Source organism: Nanorana parkeri, unplaced genomic scaffold (genome assembly GCF_000935625.1).
Source record: "Nanorana parkeri isolate BGI_ZX_2015 unplaced genomic scaffold, ASM93562v1 scaffold784, whole genome shotgun sequence".
In the NCBI taxonomy this organism is placed as follows: domain Eukaryota; kingdom Metazoa; phylum Chordata; class Amphibia; order Anura; family Dicroglossidae; genus Nanorana; species Nanorana parkeri.
Genome location: NW_017307052.1, coordinates 782,523 through 803,113, shown reverse-complemented (window position 1 = coordinate 803,113; position 20,591 = coordinate 782,523). Strand labels below are relative to the sequence as shown.

The window sequence follows — 20,591 nt, the reverse complement described above, 5'->3', positions numbered from 1 at the left end:
GCTCTCTTAGTGGTTTTTAATGAGCACCTGAGCCGGGATGATCGCTCTTATCTACAGCCACTTGTCTATACACCTGACCAGTCTCTGCAAGCTGAACTCGCTGGCTTCCTTGTCGATCATGTGTTCACAAATGCCACGGATCTAGAAGGTGATACATACCTTACCGTCTTGTCTTGAATTGTAATGTGATTGTAATGTCTTCCTTATATTGTACAGCTCAGCGCAAACTGTTGGCGCTATATAAATCCTGTATAATAATAGTACTCAAATATGGTAGCAGTCTCACCCAGGTTATGTTGCTGAATTTTCAGTCCTTGCTACCTTTCTTCGTGAGTCTGATCAGATTTAAAGGTTCTGTAACATACATAGGATGAGAATGACAGTCTAGCATTTGTAGCTTTAAAACAGGTTGGCATTAACATAGTTCATTCTAACAGGTTCCGTTTATTAGGTGGAGAGAAACCAAAAAGTTTCATGAAATGAAGCATTGCTTTCCTACAGGGAACCTAAAAAAAATTAGCACTGACCGACTCCAAATATAAACCTCTATGTCTCTGACCTGTGTATATAATGACATTATTCTGGATGTAAACATCTGATCTCTTTACAGTGCCATCATTTTGTATATCTAAAATGTATACAAGGCCCTGTGTTGTCTGGCTTTTCTTCATATAAGAGCTACTTCCCTCCCCATACAAGTCAATAGGAACACAAAAGCAGCTCAAAGCATGTGGACGCAGCTCGAGGTCAGATGCAGGTCAAAAGCACCTGTCGTTGAATGATCTTGAAAGCATTTTAAACTGATGTCAAATGCAGAATAAAACGCATCTTGTACCAAGCTGAATTTGCCCCGTTGCCACAGGCCCTCTTGTTTCTCTTTCTGTAAATAATTCTGTTTCTGCTCTTTGATGACATTGCCCTGATGACAATATGGTAAGGCAAAGCAAATGACCATTAAACACTAACAATGCCCGCTAGAGCCAGATCGTTTTTTGGACTTTCACCAAACTTTTAGTTCCTATTAAGTGTAGGTGCTAAAAACACCTTTTGGTAGGCCAAGTCGTACTGTCATCATCCTAGAACACCTTGGGTTCATAGGCTGCATATGCACAATCTGCCGCCCAAGTTGAACTCACTCGAATATCTGCTGGATGTTGGAGTTCTGCATTTTCATGGCATCCAATAGGCACGTCTGTATTATCTGGTGGAGCCCAGTAGATTGTGCCAAGACATCTACATGTTCCAAACTAGCAACAAGGTATTTTAAGTGTTCCCATTCACAGACTTCACACACTCTTATCATTCTTTCTATTTCTAGCCCCCCTCCCAAACCTTTGTAGGTTCTTGAATGAATTTGGGAAGTTACCAGACTAAAATAATGTATTTCAATCCAAAAATGAGGCTCTCCAAAGTAATATTACCTTCCTAGAAAAAAAACTTCTTGTCTATTGAGGGTCACAAGAAGCCTCTGAGATTGTCTGCCTCCTACAAGAGGATTGGTCACTGGTAAACTTAATTGTAGTCAAGGATAACCGTCCTACTACAGCTGACCCTCAGTACCGGCTTTCTGGGTTTCACAAGTACCTAAGGCAACTTGTCTGATTGAAGACTTGGGAGGGGACAGTCCCATTGTGCCATAGTAACAGTTTCGGGGCCACTTGCAGCACGCCTATTAATGCAGCTGACTATTTGCACCCCGGAATCATGATGTCCTCACCTCCTAGAGTCTGACCTGTCAGATAATTCTTTCTTAGCTCCATTGCGCCACTTTTCTTAAATTAGCCAGTTGACAGCCTTACCGGCTTCTAAACCAGACTCTGTCTGATTTATGTACCACTCTAATCTCTGTCTAGTGAGCTTATCCTGGAAGAGTCACAGGGGGGAATTTATTAAAACTGGCCATTTTGGCTCTTATGATGTAGCGTGCATTCATCTAAAACTAGAGGACCGGCCTAGTTCTTCTACTTGTGCTGTTTCCAGTCTTGGGTCCTTTTAGAGCCCCTAAGACCATAAATACTTTTCCCTCACACCTTCTGTTTCAAGTCTTCATCTACAGAAATCGAAAACACCCTGACAAGATGTTTAATACCCAAAACACCTACTAGCCTTGTAGGTGTTTGAGGAGATGTAAAGAAGCAGTCTACATCCAGTGGTGTCCTGCCATAACAAAGCAACAACCATACTGGTAGAGGATGCATCTGTTTTAAGGACCAGACCAATAAACGTTTAACCCCTTCATGACTGAGGCCTTTTTTTCATTTTTTGTACCCATGTTATATTCCACATTTTAGGCCTGAAAATTACTTAAAACCCCCCAACATTATATATTTTCTGAATACCAAGACCCTATAGAATAAAATGGTGGTAGTTGCAAATTTTTATGTTGCGCAATATTAGCGCAACTCCTTATTAAACCCCAATATTTAGTTATAAATTTAATTAAATGCCCCAAAACACAACAAAATACCCATTTTTTTTAATTAAATATAAAAGATGAGGATACAACGAGTAAAACGATACCCAACATGCCCAGGTTACAAATTGCGTGCATCCGTAAAACGGCAAAAAACCCCAGTACCCCAAAAAGTCCATAGAAGACGCTTTAAAAGCCCCACAGGTCATCAATTTGGAGATACCCCAAAATACTGGCCCTAGAATTATTGCTCTCACTCCGGCGTGCGCGGCGATACCCAACATGTGTAGCGCGTTCGTCGTTTTCATACGTAGGCGCACCCGACGCGTGTTTACGTGGCGACGCGCGGGGGACTTTTAAAAAAAAAATTTTATTATTAGATTTATTTAAATTTCATTTAAAAAACTTTATTTTTTTTAATTTTTTTACTTTACTTTGACTGCTATCACATGAGGGGGCTTACATGCCCCCCCATGTGATAGCAGATGGTGGTGACAGGTACTCTTAAAGGTGATGCTGGGGGTCCAAAAGACCCCCAGTGTCACCTTTACACTGGAAATAAGCTATTGAAGTGCAGATCGCACTTCAATAGCTTATAGCTGGGCTCCAGGAGCCCAGAACTGACAGCCCAGGGACCGGAAGTGATGCAATCTGGCCTACAGATATTGTGTTTCGGCAATGTCAAATTCTCCTGTAGGTGGCAGCATAACCTAAATATTAAAGACTTCCTGTGCCCCTTACCTCATTAAAGAGCAGCAGGTGGAGATATGTAAATAAGCCCTGTGAGTTCCTGTGTGTAGCACACACAAGGGTTATAGTATATAGTGTTCAGCACACTTTTCTCGCTCCGGTCAGTGCAGGTTATAGAAAGCATCTTTTACACCATAAACGGTTATACCTCGGTATATACACCAGTTTTCTGGCAGGACAGCTACTCATTTTACAACAATATCCCTTTTTATTTTTTTATTACACTTTTTTATTTTTTTTTAATTACTCCAAGTTCTGCAACTTGTGTTTTTTTTTCCCCAGGAGATGAAAACGAGCAAATCGCTGAGCTGCATAACAGACGCACCTTGTTGGCAGGTTACTGCAAGCTGATCCTGTACAACACTCTGGAGCTGCACTTTGCAAGTGAAATCTTCAAGTATTATGTAAAGGTCAGAAATCAGAGGCCTGTGTGATCCAAAATTACAGTTTCTCTTTTATTAGGTAATGCTCATGAAACTGTTTGGCATGAACTTGCATCCACAACTATTAGAGGCTTTTTTAAGTTGTGATTGGAGGCTGTTCAGCTGCTGATTACTCGCATATGAATTTCCAGGATCCTGGGCATCTTTTTAAAGTAGAACGAAAGTTACAAAAAAAATCCCAAGCAGGTACAGGTTTTAGCAGAAGAGACCTGCAAAGTCTCTTTCCTAAAAAAAACAAACTAGGGGCTGTTACTGATTAAAATGTGCGATTAATCGGAAAAAAAAAAAAATCGATTAAATAGAGTGCACTTCTTCTTTTTTTTTTTAACCAATTGATAGCTAGTTAATAGCAGGACCAGACACTTGTTAGGTGCAAAAATCGTGCACTCCTTTTAAAATCTATGGGGTCAAGAACTGCCCTAGAAGCTCATGTACCTATTCCATCTTCAAGCTACAATAAATATAATGCTTAGGTGTGAATGGGCACCACTGAAAATATTGGGATTCTTCTTGTTGAGCGTCACTGTGCTTCAGGAAACATGCAACAAAACGGTGAGGTGTGCGGCAGGGGCAGAGAGCACAGGGGGTACCTGCTGCCCCGAGTACAGGTTATTTCATTATATGGAGTGTAAGGCATCTGCAGCTGAGGTGGCAGCTATCTAAGCAGACCTGAATGGATTCAAACGACAGGTTCTCTTTAATTATTAGAACCTTGGTTTCTAACACTAGCTCTACTCTATGCAGATTAATGGAAGTTGTTTTTTGTTTGTTTGTTTCAGCCCGTGTTGTGAGTCTCCGTAGAGAGGCCCCTGTGTTGTAGAGAGGCCCCCGTATTGCGAGTCTCCGTACAGAGGCCCCGTGATGTCAGTTTCCGTGGAGAGGCCCCCGTGTTGTAGAGAGGAAAGGGGGGAGGAGTCCGGTGACGTCACGGACATCGATGGCAGCGGACTCCTCCCCCTTCGTTAGGGAACGGAGCCACTTGGGGAAGGGGGGAGAAGTCCGGTGACGTCGATGTCCGTGACGTCACGGAATCTTCGACGGAACTCCCGGAAGCCGGCGGAGAGGTGAGTACCGAGCAAAATAATTTTTGATCGATCAAAAAAATTTACGATTAATCGAGAAATTAATCGTTAATTTCCGCAGCCCTAAAAATAAAACCTTTTCTAATTCTGCTTTAAAGTAAGTTTTTATAGACACGAAGGTGGTTAACTGCCTAAAGGATTGATGACCTGAAATGCTGCAGACAATTCTGTTCTGCCATAACCACTACAAAAATGGCAAGTAAAGGGTTACATTTTCAGATTCCTCAAAACTGACATTTTACTTTATGGTAGACGGATTCTGGGTTTCTGAACCACTGACTTGCCTCATTGGCTTTTCCTGGCCGGCTCTGCTATGTTGTATTGTTTATGTGACGCCAGCACACTTGCGATCCTGTTGCCAGTGATTAGTTGAAAGTTGCAGGACCTCTGTGAAGGACGCAGGCAGGCAGGCAGGCAGTTAATTACTCACGTGCTTGCATATGTCCTTTCTTTGCTGGCTCTGTAATCAAGAGTTTCATGTTTCACTGGTGACTTACATTCATGACAGCTATGTCTTGCAGCCAGTGAGGGAGAGACGCATACAAAGCGAGTGAGTGTGCTCCATGAACTTTTAGAGGGTTATTCACAAAGCAGCCGAGTGAGTAACCCACCTGAAGTGAAGTGAGCCGAACGCTGTTCGGCTATTCACTTTGGGCTTGTACAGCTGGGGCTGGCTTCGGTTCAGCCGAACATGCTAAGCATGTTTGAATGAGCCGAAGTGAAGGAGTTCGATCCGACATCTGGATTCACCGAGCTGAACCTCCGGCAGGCTACTCGCTGCCATTCAGCCTATTCTCGTAGGGGCCTAACGGCAGTGAGTGAATAGCCGAATGCCGCCGAGCTGGGCATGCGGCTCAGCTATTCTGCTCAGTACCTCCTTGGTACCGAGCAGAATAGAAAAACAGTGAAAAAAGTAGAAACATTTGTTTAGAAATGTAAATGAATGATCCATTTTAAAAAATAAAGATTTTAAACAAGCAAGAAAACAATTTAAGATTATTGAAAAAAGAAAGACAATTGGGCGGAGCTGGGAGTGACAGCTAGCCCCCCCCCCAAACTGTTTCCTATTGGCCAGGATCTGCTAGAGTCTTCTAGCAGGTCCGGCCAAAGAATAACAACTGGGCGGATGCTGATCTGTCATTGCAACTGGGCGGAGCCAGTCGTGAGATCACGGTTGGCTCCGCCCGGCTGTCAGTTGCGAGGGCCGGTCATTCGCCCCGCTTCGGGTTTTGCTCGGCCAGCCGGAGCTACAGCTGATCCTTCGGCTAGCTTTGTGAATAACCCTCTTGGTGATCCAGCCGCTGGTGAGCTTTTGCTAGCGACAGGATTGCAAATGTGTGATGGGGGGGGAGCCTTACATTATGGGGAGAGTTAAACTCTTTGTGCTCTTACTATAAAGGATTTAGCCTACCGGTCCACCAGTTGCTGAAATGTCAGTTATTATATATGGACTTCTTTATCAAGTGTTTGTACAATCAGCCACTCATAGGATGTCATCTTTTCACATGAAATCTTTTCTTCTTTTTCTCCTTTTTAGTATTATGTGCATTATGGGGACATCATAAAGGAAACCCTTCACAGATCCCGTTCAGTGAGCAAAGAGGAGAGCACCAGGACCATCCTTCTGAGTCTTACCCAGGTATCGAGGTCTAACAATAATGTTTCTCCTGTACAATTTAAAGGCACCAAGAAGTCATGTAGCCATAAAACAGCTCGTATACAGTTGTGTTTATAATATCACATAACCCTGGCAGAATTTGTAGATGTTGACCTTTTTTTTTTTTTTTAAAGTGATCAGACTGAAGAGATTTATTTTAATATGATTCAGATTAAACTAGGAGTCATCACATAATAGCACAATCATTAAACAAACTACAACAATAAAGGAACATAATAAAATGGTCCTGTTAAAAAGTTTGCATGCTATTCGTTGTTATTATTATTATTATTGTGCATTGTCAACTTTAGAAACATCAAGGCTTGCTTGTAGTCTAGTGTGATGGCTGTGAATGAGGCCCTTTAATTTCTCATATGGTAAAGCTGTCCATTCTTCTTGGCAAAAAGCCTCCAGGATCTGTTGATATTTTGTTTGTCCATCATGAACTGTGTGCTTGAAATTTCCCAGAAGTGGTTGCTTAGTATTTAGCTCTTCTGCCATGCAGCACTGGGGTCCCTGGTTCAAATTCCGGTCAGGACACTATCTGCATGGAGTTTGCATGTTCTCCATGGGCTTGTGTGGGCTTCTTCCGGGTACTCCGGTTTCTTCCCACATTGGTAGACATTGGTTCCTGTCTAAAATTGGCCCTGTAATGCGTGTCCAATAGGCACCTTGCCCTTGCATATGCCCGATTTTGGACCTCAATGCCCTGAATGTTTGATTCTCCTGCAGAAGAGACTTGGACTCACGTAGCCTCCTGTGAGGTGGTTCCATTTACTCAATTTCACTCCAGGCATCCACATTGCAATATCCTGTTCTCATGGGGCGAATCTCTCCTGTCTCTAAACAGGCTGATTAGGTTGTCACCAAGAACGAGGCTATCCCTAGCTCGGTGGTTCAGGAATTTGGCTCTGGTATTAGGGAAGTCTTTTTTTCTTTGTTTTTTTTAGAAGATTTTCATGACAGATGCCAGCCTGTTGGACATTACTCCATTCAGGAGACTTGGTCAGCAGAAGAATCTCGCCTTGTGATAAACATTGCTATACTGCAATGCTGGACCTCTTAGGTGGGAGGTCCATGTTCAGTCGAACAGCACCATGGTAGTGGCATACCTCAACTATCCAGAGATCTTGCCACAGCAAGAGAGGTAGAGTGCATCCTGTACGGGGTAGGACTTCATGTTCTAGCCTTGTCCTCTGTTTACCTCCCAGGCACAGAGAATCGGCAGGCAGACCTACTCAATAGGCAGCGCCTGGACTCGGGGGAGTGGTCACCCGGACACCCAGAGGTGTTTCAGGACCTGTATCACGGGTGACAGCTTTGTCTCCGTGTAGGGATCATTTAGCAGAAGCAGATCCATGGGATCAGTACACCCTGATCTACCATTTTTCTCTCCTGAGGCCCAGGTGGATGTGGCCATCTGACCTGGTGAGAGTCCTGTCAGATGCTCCCTGGGCTTTTCCAGCTTATCCGGACCTTCTGTATCGAGGACTGATTTATCACCCTGATTCAGGGGTCACTAATTTTAAAAGCAAGGCTGTTGAAACCTAGGTTCTGAGGGACGGCTGCATCTCTGAATCTGTTATTCCCACAATGCTAAACATCAGGAAACCTACTTCTCTACATGTGGAGAGCATACTTTGGAGTCGGGGTCTTCTCTTGCGATCATGTTCCAGAGACTGCTGGCCTCCCATTCTGATCTAGACCCTTGTGCAAGGTGTCTCCCATTTTGACTTCTATGTTTGCTTCCCTGTAAATCAGTGGCATCTGAATTTGGTTCTCTAACTTTTTAACCTATGGGGCTTATTCCCCCTTTCCACTCTCACTTACAGGGATGTCTTTCTTGTTGCCATCACCTCTGTATGGCATGTGTCTGATCTGGGGGCCTAATCCTATAAAGGACCCTTTCTGGTCCTGCACAAGGTGTTGTTGGGGCCCAGAACTTCCTTCCTGTCTAAGGTAGTTTCAACCTTTCACCAGGATATTGCTCTTCCGTCCCGTCCAGCTCCGGGTTATCAGAAGATCTACCTCCATTGCTTGAATGAGCGTTTATCTCGTAGCCACTGCTTCCTTCAGAAAGTCTGACACTTCGTCATTACTGATGGTCTCCGTAAATGTGAATCAGCTTCTCATTCAACCATTCCTTGGTGGCCCATACAGACCATCATTTAAGCTTATAATTTTAAGGATCGGTTGCCACTCTGGTCTGTCAAGACACACCTAACTAAGTGCCTCTTGGGCAACTTGGCATTAGGCTACCGTTTCTCATATTTGAGTTGTCGTTTGGTGGCAGCTTTAGGTGTATGGTCCTTCAGGAAGCTCTTTGAGCTGTAGGCAGTCCCCAGTTTTGCTGGTTTTATTTGTGGACCTGTGAAGCATTTTGTTTGCTGTTGCTCACCACTCCGTTGCCCAGCATTTTTATGTTCTGACACTTCCTGTGTCTTTCAATGGACGATTAAGTAAATTGTATTTTCTTTATAGTTCATTAAGGGACACAAGACAGGAGGATTCCAAAACAAAAAAAAAGTCAGCCATGCAAGTAAACCTTTCCCACTCCCATGATGCCTTAGTTTTTTGCTAGTGTCCTAGGAGAATGGATCTCTTCTTCCCTCTGGGGAAAGCTTCACCATTTCACTTCTTGTTGCTTTTACGGAGAAGATTTTTTTGCAAGTTTCTTCATATACTGGAGCCAAGGGTGCTCCAGGATGCAGTTTTCCAGATGGGTTGGCCCTCGACGTGGCCTCAGAAGTTGTACCTGGCCCCCGCTGACAGGTAGATGTATGGCTGGCCTTTAATGTGACCATTCGGGCACAGGGCTCTACTTTTTGTGCTTTCCAGATCTCTCCATGTACTGTGTCAGTCAACAGCAGGGCGCTATTCAGGGCCATGGGTGGGGTAATTGTTTGCTGGGCCCTATCTGACATTCCTGTATGGCTCTGCTTTTTACGCATGATGCCTTCTGGGCCAGCACTGCGGTAAGTCCAGGGGCTTTGGCCCTCTTAGGAGCAACAGTGGTGCTCATTTCCTCTGGGGTTAACATGTTGCGGAGCCAGCTACGTACCCTTGAGGAGTTTTGTGGCGCCATTTTACTGAGTCTACCTAGCTCTCCTTCTACTGTAAATTGGGCGCAGGCACCACTCCCTTCTCCTCACATGCATACATGTACCCTTACTGCTTCCCCCGCCTTCACTGAAGCACACCACTGCTGCCATGTTCCTCGGCCAGGATCAGACTAGGGTTCCTGCACTGACAGTATTACAGATTGCCAGATAACTCTCCCTGCTCTTGCAGCTGGTTTGTCAGTAACCCTTGTGGGATCCTAATACCTGCAGTATGTCAGATCATTGGCACGTGGCAAGTAGTCCTAGCGAACCTTCCAGCTTACAATCCACTAACAACCCTTGGTTGGCTTGCAGTGTCTCTTGCCAGAGGCCCGACGACTCCTGTCTGCAGCAGTATAACCCTTGCGTTCCCATGTCCCTCAATGGACTCCAAGAAATGAATTTTACAGTAGGTACAAAAATCCTATTTGATTTCTTATCATGATCTTAATAATTACGCTGTATGTACAAATGCAATGTTCTTTGGTACCAAATTAAATTGTAAATTCTCTAATAGAGTGAAAATTAAATAATTTAAGATATAAATGCAAATGTATATTTGATGTCAGTGTAGATTGTTAGATAACAATACAAATTGGACAAGATGGGTAGCATACAGCGGGTATTACATGGCAACATCTGTACCTTCCACAAGGCCATCTGTTCACCGAGGCCGTCCACCCTGAGCGGCTCAGGGAAATTGACTTCTCAGCACAGGATAATTGAATGAACTGTCTCCGATCTGACGCTTCAGGGACAGAATGAGCCTGTCTGCTGCTCGGCTATTTTGTTCAGGAGATAATGCTGTAGCTGCAGAAACATTCCCAGAGGTGATTTGCAGCAAAGGTTTTTGTGGAGCTTCTTTAAAGCTACACAGACCGGTTATAAAACAAATGCCATTACACAATCCGTCCACTTAGGAATGAGTCTCGGTTGCACTGTAAAACCGAAGCACAGATAAAGAATAGCCAGCCAGGTTATTAAAGAAGGGGCAGAAAGAACCAAATAAAATGCAAGGTTGTCTTAAAAGTTTTTTTTATAATTGACTTTAACAAATGTAAAGCTCAGAAAAAGAATACGGTTCAAATGCAGCTTTCAAGTTCTGACCTGAAAAGGAAGTATGTGTGTACTAAACATTTATTTTCCTGCAGTCGTATACAGGGTTCTGTTTAGAGGAGGATTCTCCTGACAGACGCTTCGCAAATTCTTTCCTTGAGATTCGAGACCTTGCAAGACGATTCGCTCTTCTGTTGGGGCCAGATCAGTTGAGAAATCGACAGGATATCATACTCCTACACAAGTGAGAGCGATCGCTATAAGCTTACTGCTGATTCCCAGACTGTAGCAAACAAGCAACTCAGCCTTAATGGCATTGTGTTGTGTAGACAAAATATGAATGGCTGAGGGGTAACAGTATTGCCAGAGATATGTGTTTGACTTGTCAGTGCTCATTTTTACATGGCTCGCTTGCTGCTCTTACCAGTTACTGCCACAAATCAGTAATAACATGCAGAGTACGGGGAATCTGTCCCAGGATTTTACCATCTGCAGAGAAAATTGTATGAAAATAATGTGAATCTGAACTCAAAAAGCAACGATTTTCTACCTACCTGCTTCATGTCGGATCCCAGAAGCAAAGGGAGCAGTCCCGTGGGCCTCTCCAGCTCATGATCCACTAACAGCTCCCGGCCCGGATGCCGATAGCCTGAATCGTTGTCCTCTGCTTGAGTCCACACACTCCTCCGAGTCTTCCAAAGCTCCCTCAGATGTGGCTCCCTCGGATGTGGCCCTCTCCTGCATTATCTAAGGAGGAGTTGTCTAGATTTTATGAACAAAATCGCTGTCCAATAGCTGACTCGGAATGCAGGGGGCGTAAGCGAACTTCTACACCTTCTCCTCCTAGATTTGGCTGAAAATTGTATTCAAATTGTATTCATGAGTGTCGCCGGAATTCTAAAGGGCGTTTTAGACCTCTGTCTGGAATCCTTTTGAAGTGTATCTAGAGGAACCCTCATGCCCTCCAGCTGTGGTGAAACTACAAATCCCATGATGCATCTCTTCGGGAGTCATGTCTGTGAGAATCTTGCAATGCCTCATGGGATTTGTAGTTCCACCACAGCTGGAGGCAAAACATATTTTTAGAACAGCTGCCAGCTTTTTATTGCTGACTGTGTCCTCACTGGGGAGATTCACCATCTCTGTTTGTCATGGTGACCATTGCCACTGGGACAGAAAGTCAAGCAATATGTAAAATGTCCATCTGTCACCAGAATGGAATGGAAGTCTTCCATTGGGGGCACTTGTCCTATGACCATTGCCACTGGTGTTAGGACAAGTGCCTGCAATGGAAGACTTCCATTCTGGTTCTGGTGACAGACGAACATTTTATATATTCCCTTACTTTCTGTCCCAGTATTTAGATTTAATTTATTAACAACATCAGGGACAGATTATGTTTGAAATAAATGTTATACCTTCTGGAAGGTTAAACTGGCTCCTGTCTTAGGCCCCGTTCACACTGAGCGATTTATCGCTCATATTTCCGCGCGATATCACTCTATGTAGCTTTTCCAATACATTTCAATGGAGCTGTTCACATCTCACAGCTCAATGTCGCTCAATATCGCTCAATATCGCTTGTAGCTCGTCGCTGGTAGCTTGTCGCTCCTACATGACCCTTTTTTAGAGCGATTTTGAGCGATATTGCTCCTGATTGCATACAGCCCAATAGGAAAAAGTTGCGCGACACGTCGCTCAATATCGCTCAAAGTCGCGCGATTTTCATGTCGCTCAGTGTGAATGGGGCCTAAATTGGTCTTATGGGTGCGCATGTGAGATTGGGACCTTTGATTGTAAGCTCCTTGAAGGCAGGGACTGATGTGACTGTACAGTATATAAAGCACTATATAAATGCCTGTAATAAATAAATCCGATCTTTATCCGCTCCTGATGCTTTTCTCTTCTCTGTTCCCTTAATAGAGAGGGTATTAAGTTTTGTCTGCGGGCCTCCACAGATACCACTTGGTCCTCCCAGAACCTGCTCTTTCTCGATGTGCTGAGCGAATTTTCACACAAACTTCTCAAGCAGGACAAAAGGGTTCTGTGAGTAAATTTTGCCTTTATATTAAATTATTTTACTATATTAACCCCTTCGTGACGGGAGACGTACACTGTATCGTACGCTGATTTTCAGCGGTTACCAGTCATTGATGGATGGGTCAGTATTGAGGCATTCATTCATGAAATAGTTAAGCTTTTGTAAAAGCTTCTTTCTTTCATTCATTAATGAAAGAATGAAGCCATTACATAAAAATACAGGAGCGCTAAATAGCAATCCCGTATTTGACAGCTGAAAATAGCAGAGAGGTAGCAGAGTCAGTCACCTCTCTGCTATTTATTTTGACAGCTCGATAGCCTGAAATGTATTACTTCTGATCGTCTGAGCAGGATCAAAGACCTTTAGGGACTGTTCACATGAGTTTCAGGTCCGGATCAGGTGCGGATCTGCAGACGCGGTGCTACGTGTTTTTGATGCGTTCCAGTTAAAAAAATATATATATTTTTTTTTTTTGCTGCAGTGGGGCTGTCAGTATGTTAGCTGCAGTGCAGTGCGTTTTTGACGCGCTTTGCGTTTCCGGACCGTTTCCTGACCGTACATGCAGTATTTTTCTGTCGTAACCTGAACGGACTGCGCACGTGAGAACTGTAGCCCATAAAACACATTGGGATGCATTTTTAGTGCAGGAGCGTACGGATCAGGTCAGCACAGAAAACGGACGTCGTGTGAACAGACCCTTAGTGAGATCTGACAGGCTGTCAGGATCAGTGTCTAAGGTTATTATTAGATGTTCCTAAGTTTGGAGCAGCCTAATAATAACCAAAAATTAAAAAAGTTGTTTTTTTTTCCTTTTTTCTTTTTACAAAGTGTAAAAAAAATAGGAAAATAAAAATGATATATAATATATTTTGTATACTATAATTATTATAAAAAATGTCTAAAACAAAAATAATAGTCAAAACTTGTGAAAAGTGTTTTCTAGTTTTTTCCTCATTTATTTTATTCAAGTGAGGCGTTAGGTACACATGTTTGATATAATTATACAGGTATTCCTCACTTAACAACCGAGTTCCGTTCCTACGACCAGGTCGTTAAACGAATTGGTCGTTAAGCGAGGAACTCTATACAGTACTGTATTAGTACAGTACTGTATAGCGTTGCAGATGTACAGTACCGAACAGTGTACTGTACATCAGGCAATGAAAATACTCACCGGGACCCGCAGCGAAGATCGGAGGACGTCACTTCCCCTGGCGACACGTCGCATTGGCACTGACGCGCGAGGTCGCTCGGAGGACGGTCGTAAGTGCGAGTGGTCGCAAAACAGGTAAGTCGTTAGGGCTATACAGATGCTCCTCGCTTATCTGTCCTCTAAAAAAAAACAATATATAATATGTGTGGGTACATTTAGTAAGAAAGTATATTACTGCTGTGTAAGAATCGCAGAGCAAAAATGTAAAAAGCGCGTCAGTCATTTATGAACGGAAACTGAAAGCTAGCTCAGTCACGAAGGGGTTAATACCACAGCTTTAGCCAATGCTAGTTTTTGGTCACAAAGAGATACAGGAGGCCATACTATGAGCCTGGCCAGACTGGAGTTGTTTTCAATTGCATGGGCAAAGCTTTGGTTGGGTTTTAGCTAGTTGTGTGGAGTAAGCAGCTTCTTAGGTGTATCATCCAGACTACATGTTATTTGCCAGATTCAGACCAACAACTGTATAGGGGAAAAACTTTTCAAACTTGTACCTGCATTTAAAGGCATGGGGACAGTATGAAATGTGTCATTCACAAGCAGGGACTTAGGTTTTCTAGCCTAATGTTATGAGATGTGCTCATTCTACAAATGATACTTTGTTCTTATTTCATCTGCTCATACATTATTATGTGTAGTACTTATGTCTGATTCAGCCATCATTTGCAGTCTGCAGTACTTTGATGAGACCTGTAAGCAGTGCATCCCTTCTGATCATGAGTACGGTGATGAGAACAGTGGACTCTGGGCTTCCCTTCACGCCTACAAGAAATCTCTAAGTACAGACAATGAATCAGGAACCGCCACTCCCGGCCACGCCAGCAGACGCAGAGCAAAAGACAGGAGGTCAGCCAGAATGCCCAGGGTATCGCCACACAGAAAGAAGAGGAGAACCGCTAAGGGTAAGATAAAATGTAAGGTTAAAAAAACTACTCCGGAAATCCGAGTGGTGCAAATAACTACAGAGGTGATGATAATCTGTATGGATTTTATAACATCGAGTACAGTGTTCAGAGTGGAGCAGTGTGGAGTATAAATGGGGACCAGAATGGAGAATGTTATGTACAATGTAATTGCTATTTCAGCGATTTACATGCAAACAGCCACAGACAGTGTCCGCCTGTCATTGATTTGTACAGGTTTCCTGCCCACAGCTGATCGTAAACATGTGGCCATAACCATCACAGAAATGTGCTGATCTGGGTGGTGTACTGCCCTGCACAGCCATGTGAATGAGCCATTAATAGTCCTGAAACCCAGCATGCCAACCACTAGGTGTACTGCACAATGCAGCATTACCTTCTTAATTCAGAATATAATATACATATTAATTCTTCATGACCAACCACACAGGACAGCCAGACACATTAGAAACCACCTACCTATGAGGGGCCAGTTAAAGGAAACGGTTCTATTGTAAACACTAGGGATGCACCAATACCAGTTTTCCGCCATCGAGTACCGATATATATTTTTTTCCTAGTACTTGCCGATACCGATACTGGAAGTCCCATTAAGGAAGCCAGGCGGCATGTAATGAATCGCCACCTGGCTTCCTGACTAGCCGGGTGGTGTGTAAAGACTCACCACCTGGGTTCCCGATTACCAGGGAAGCCGTCTCCATGCCTTGCGGCACCCGGCTTTCTCCCTCGTGACGAGGAAGCATGAAGCCGGCTTCCTGGCCAATCGGAAAGCCTGGCACCGTGTCATTACACAGCGCCCGGTTTCCTGATTGGCCAGCTTCCCGACTAACCGTGAAGCTGGGCAGCGAGTTATTACACACTGCCCGGCTTCCTGGCCAATCAGGCTGCCTGGCTTCCTGATATCCGAAGCTTAAGTATTAGGCTAGGTATCGGAGTATTTGGGCGACTACGAATACTCGGCACCGATACTACCGTAGTATCGGAATTGGTGCATCCCTTGTAAACCCAATAATATACCCAGAGGAAATGAGTAAGGTTTGGTGGCTCTTGATGCAAGCAACAGTGTCTGTAAAGGTCACCTCCTGAACCTATCTTTCTCACCATGCCGGCGCTCCCTTGCCACTATAAGAATAAATGATCATCAAGATGGAATTGTGCGTCTGAAATATGTTTCTACAGCGAGCCTCCTATTCTACCATGCTGACCAGCTGTGAAGGTGAAAGCACTCGGCAATGGGTCATTGTGAAGGTTTTTGTGTGTTTTGAAACAGATAATTTACAAGATTCCAGCACTGTTGTGGGTGAAGAGGAGCGTAGAGACACACCAATACTGACCTCCACCATGCTGCAAGAAAGGAGCGAAGCTTCAAGTCCAGCAAGAGGACAGGATGATGGGTCAGACTCTGATTTCGATATGAGGTGTGGAAAGGATTTATTTATTAGTCATTTACATCCCTTGACATTGTGTGTGGTTTTTGTACTGTAATGTTGTTTTCAGATACATTTGATTTTAGCACAGAGAGCGGCACTGAAAGTTTTTGGTGAAGAGCAATGACCTCCCCTGAATGCTGCTCACACTAAGGACCATGCAAGTGGAGTGATTTGTAGCAGCTATGGAATCGCTCTCAGCTATGACTCCTTAATACCCCATTCACACGAAGCGGTTTATCGCGAGATTTTTGCCGCGAAATCGCGCATATTTCCGTGCGCTGTCGCTCTGTGTAGCTTGTCCAATGCATTTCAATGGAGTTGTTCACATCTCACAGCTCAATGTCGACTGTAGCTCGTCGCTGTAGCTTGTCGCTCGTACATGACCCTTTTATGCACGGATGTCACACGATTCGGCTCCAATAGACTCTACAGTGTCGCGCAAAAATCGCTCCTTACCGGCGACATCGCGTTACAGAAGGGTCCCTTTTGCAGATCGCTGTTGATTGGTTACAGCCCAATGTAGCAGCGACGAAGTCCCAGCCAAGAAACGCGCTATGTAGCGCGATAAAATGTGCACTGTTGCTCAATATCGCGCAATGTAGCTCAAAGCCGCTCAGCGTGGAAAAACGCGCAATATCCATGTCGCTCAGTGTGAATGGGGTGTAATTGTAAAGATTTGTGTCACTTCAATGCCAGCTGAATTTTTGGGGCTACATAATCTAAGGCTTCAGCAGCTGGTACGTGGTCCAGGGCAGTTGCTGGTGTAGCTACAGAGATCAGCTTTGCTGCAGCTGCACATCGGTGAAGATTATCAGCGAAGAGACCTTTAGCTGCTGCATATCTCTGCTACATATTGGTTTGTATGAAATGTCCCTAAACCTGTCGGGTAAATAGAAGAGATGATACACCTTCTTGTCCTGCTATCTGCACGGCTAAAAGCGGCTCTGTTGAAGAGAAATCTTTCTCTGAAATGTGCTGAGAAACTCCAGGAGCGTCAATCTTGTGTGTCCCCTGTAGCACTATAATGTGGAGGTCAGCAGAAGGAACCACTGAGCATAGAGGAGGACCAGGAGATGCACACATCCATAAGTGTCGCTTTCTCAGTTGGAATTCCTCCAGAACAATTGCAGTGTGTTTCCTGATATGTGAGTGTGCATGGGCACTCCTGTGCCTACACCTTCATAGCTGTATATCTCCAGTGTGAGATCCAAGGCACTGCTCCCTCTAACTGCTAGACTTAGGAGATTGAGTGATGTGATGCCGCTATCGTGCTGCTCACTGCTGGAGACTCTGACATGAGGAAGCAAAGCCCTGCCTCTACCAAGATGGCCGCCTTGAGACAGAGTGCAGATTGCATGGCAAGTCAGTAATGGGTAAAGATCGGCTTCAGAGAGACCACTAGTCCTTTGCCCTCAGAGTTCACTTTAATTGGATGGTGAATGATGGTGTGCTATACTGGCCAGTTATGCTCGGCTGAAAAACTTCAAGTGCAATTACTCCACTTACTACAAACTTTGTCTTTAGCGGATCGTTTAACATTCGTCGCCCTGCTCGGATACCGAGATCCCAGAGAGGAATGTCCACTGCACTGCCAAGCATCATGGACAGGTGAGGTATTTCCCAAAACAGGACTTTCCTAATCGTTTTATTAAGGGACATCGGGCAAAGTAATTCTGAGACACTGTGGAAACAAAACTAAGTCAGCACCTAGTATAACTACTCCCAGCATGCTCCAGTTTTTTCTCTATTGTCCATCGAGGGACACAGCTCTGAGACCTAGGGTTATGCTGCTGCCTGTAGGAGAAATGGACACTAGGCAAACAAAAAGCCTGTCACTTTAAGGACATAACCCCTCCCACCTCACACCTGCCAGTTTTGCTTCGTGTCCTCAGGAGGATGGACGTCTCCTTCTCTTCTGATTTATTTTAGTTTTATTTTCTTTCTTTAGAGAGAACAAAGGGCTTCTAGTGATCCATATCGGATAGAAATAAATCCTGAGAGTTTCTCTAGCTGGCCGACTTGACTTTTACATACTTGATGAGTGAACTCCTGGGAGTTTCTCTCGTCCTCAGAAAACCGGATGCTGGTGATCCCGGAGCAGTTTGTTTCTCATCTCAGTAGTTATGTTTGGCCCGCATGGTGCTCCGGAGTTCCCGTGGTCATCTCTTCATGAATTTGGTGTCAGGCCAGTATTATCTGGGGATTCCGGTTATGTCAGGGACAGGGCCATGGAGTCATGGGTAAAAATGTATTTACCTCATGTTTATCATGTTGGGTGTTTTCTCTCCTCTTTATTTTATTTTGGCTGTGTGCCTGTAGACTCCTTTTTGCCTAAATGCTTTTATGTTGGATTTTGACTGATTTTATTTAAAGTGATATTAAACCTTTATTTTTATCACTGTGAGACTGCATTTATGCAGAACTTTGGTTGTTTGTTTTTTCTTTTTACATACTTCAGTTCCTCGTTTTCTAGCGGGTCCCCGCATCGCTCTCCCTCCCGCCCCCTGCATGGGTGGTGCCATCAGCTGCTGTGAAGGCACTAATGCATGAGTGTTCCCGGCCGTGCCCGCAGTAGCTGTGTGCGTCCATTGACTAGACTAGATTGGATTGCCTTGGATTAGATTATTTAAAAAACTACAGGAGGTAAAAGTGAACGCTTACCTCACATGTGGAAAAATAATAGGGATCAGTGTAGTAAGCCTGCTCCATCTTTTCTGTCTTTTTATATGTTTCTTTAGTTCCCAGTGTCAAAGGACATCTCACACTTCCAAACCTTTGGACCCCCTAGATGTCCTTGGCAATTCAAAGGTCTGCCTTAGCATGAAGGTCTGCTGCCACCTTATCTATATCTGGATGGGGGATGTCAAATGGAATTTGCGGAGACGGGCAAACTCAGATTTCAGAATATATTTTAGTCTTCCTCCAGGATCGAACACAAAGGAATTTCAGTCACTCTCTTCGTTTCGGATTGGCTTCGCAGGGTGTGGTGTGCCGATTTGGTTCCTCTGTTGGCTGACGATCCCTGACTTCTTCCAGATCTATTATCTCGGGGCCCAATCTTCTACCCTGCTTCTCCGTCGCTGGCTTTAACAGCCCGGCTATTGAACCCCAGTTATTGAAAGACAATGTATTATGTTACATTGTCGCCCTGATGAAGGGATCCTGTGCGTTCCCGAAACGTCGCAATCTTGCACATGACAATTGACGATTGGTCCGATTAAATGGACATCAAATATTTACTGTTTGCTGGTGATTTCTGCTTTCCACTGTTTGTTGCACTGCGCCATCCGTGATTGTCACTGCGAGCACCACTACAAGTACTTGGGCCGGAGCGCTGTGAGGAGTGCAGAGGGACTTACTATTTTCTTTTAGATCGCCTCCCGTTCCTCCATGGGACTTGAACATGGTTTTATCTGTTCCACACAATCTCCTTTTGAACCTATGGAGATATTTCTTTATCGTTGTCGTCCAAAAAGGTTTCCATTTCCTCGGCTAGAAGGGTTTTCGAGTTGTCTGCTTTGTTTTGTGGAGAAGTCTATTTGGTTCTTCATAAGGACAAGCTTGTTTTGAGACCGCAGGTTTCCTCCTTACCCAAGGTGGTTTCAGGCCTTCATTTATAATGAAGACATTGTTTTACCTTCACTTTGTCCAGCTCCTTAATAAGGCCATGTATATTCATTGTGTGGATGTTGTGGGGGCTGTTAGAGTTTATTTGTAGCCACAGCTCCCTTTAGACATTTGGATTTTTTATGTGTTCTACCCGAAGGTCCTAGAAGAGGTTCTTCAGCTTCTAGATCCACTATTTCTAAGTGGATTCGTCAAGTGGTCATCCAAGTAAATGAGTTGCGGGATAAAGTTCCTCCTTTTCCTGTTTTCTGCTCACTCTGTTAGGTCACTTGGTACTTTTTGGGCATTTCAGAATCAAGCTTTTGTTAGGCCTGGTTCACACCTGTACGTTTTGTAGCGCGTTCAACGCTCTACAAAACGCTCAAACATGAAAATCCCATTGTTTTCTATGGGTATGGTTCACACCTTGCCGTATTTCAGCCCGTCTGAACGCGCTACAAAACGGCCTGCGCCTGAAAAGGTACATGAGCTTCTTTGCGGCGTTTCTGTCGCGTGTTTCCATTGGGATACAGCCAAGTAGCCCTCGGAAACGCACGTTTGTCGCACGTTTTTTTACCGCGAATCGCATATTCAATACGCCTAGGTGTGAACAGAGCCTTAGGCCTTGTTCACACCAAGCGCGGAACAGATCCAGAGCAGGTGCAGACCAGATCAAAACTGCGTCCAATGTATTCCTATGGTATTTTGAGCTCCAGTTCACATCGCAGCGTGCAGATCCAGACCAGATCCAGAGCAGGTGAAAAAACTGCGGCAAGCCCTATTTTACCTGCTCTGGAACACATCAAAAACGCATGCAAGTGCCTGAAAGCCCATGTTAATTTTTTTTTTTTACCAAAACCGGCCCGGAACGCATCA

The 20,591-nt window shown here is 44.3% G+C and overlaps 1 protein-coding gene across 1 annotated transcript in view; it reads left to right on the top strand.

Moving 5' to 3' along the window:
- The window catches only part of STAG3 (stromal antigen 3), a 33,008-nt gene extending 13,061 nt beyond the window's left edge, over window positions 1-19,947 (top strand). The window contains 9 exon segments of the mRNA XM_018564808.1: window positions 11-148; window positions 3,449-3,573; window positions 6,226-6,327; window positions 10,598-10,746; window positions 12,426-12,548; window positions 14,426-14,658; window positions 15,950-16,097; window positions 18,848-18,917; window positions 19,876-19,947. Of these exon segments, the coding sequence (XP_018420310.1) occupies window positions 11-148; window positions 3,449-3,573; window positions 6,226-6,327; window positions 10,598-10,746; window positions 12,426-12,548; window positions 14,426-14,658; window positions 15,950-16,097; window positions 18,848-18,917; window positions 19,876-19,947 (1,160 nt within the window).
- The last annotated feature ends 644 nt before the right edge of the window (window positions 19,948-20,591 follow it).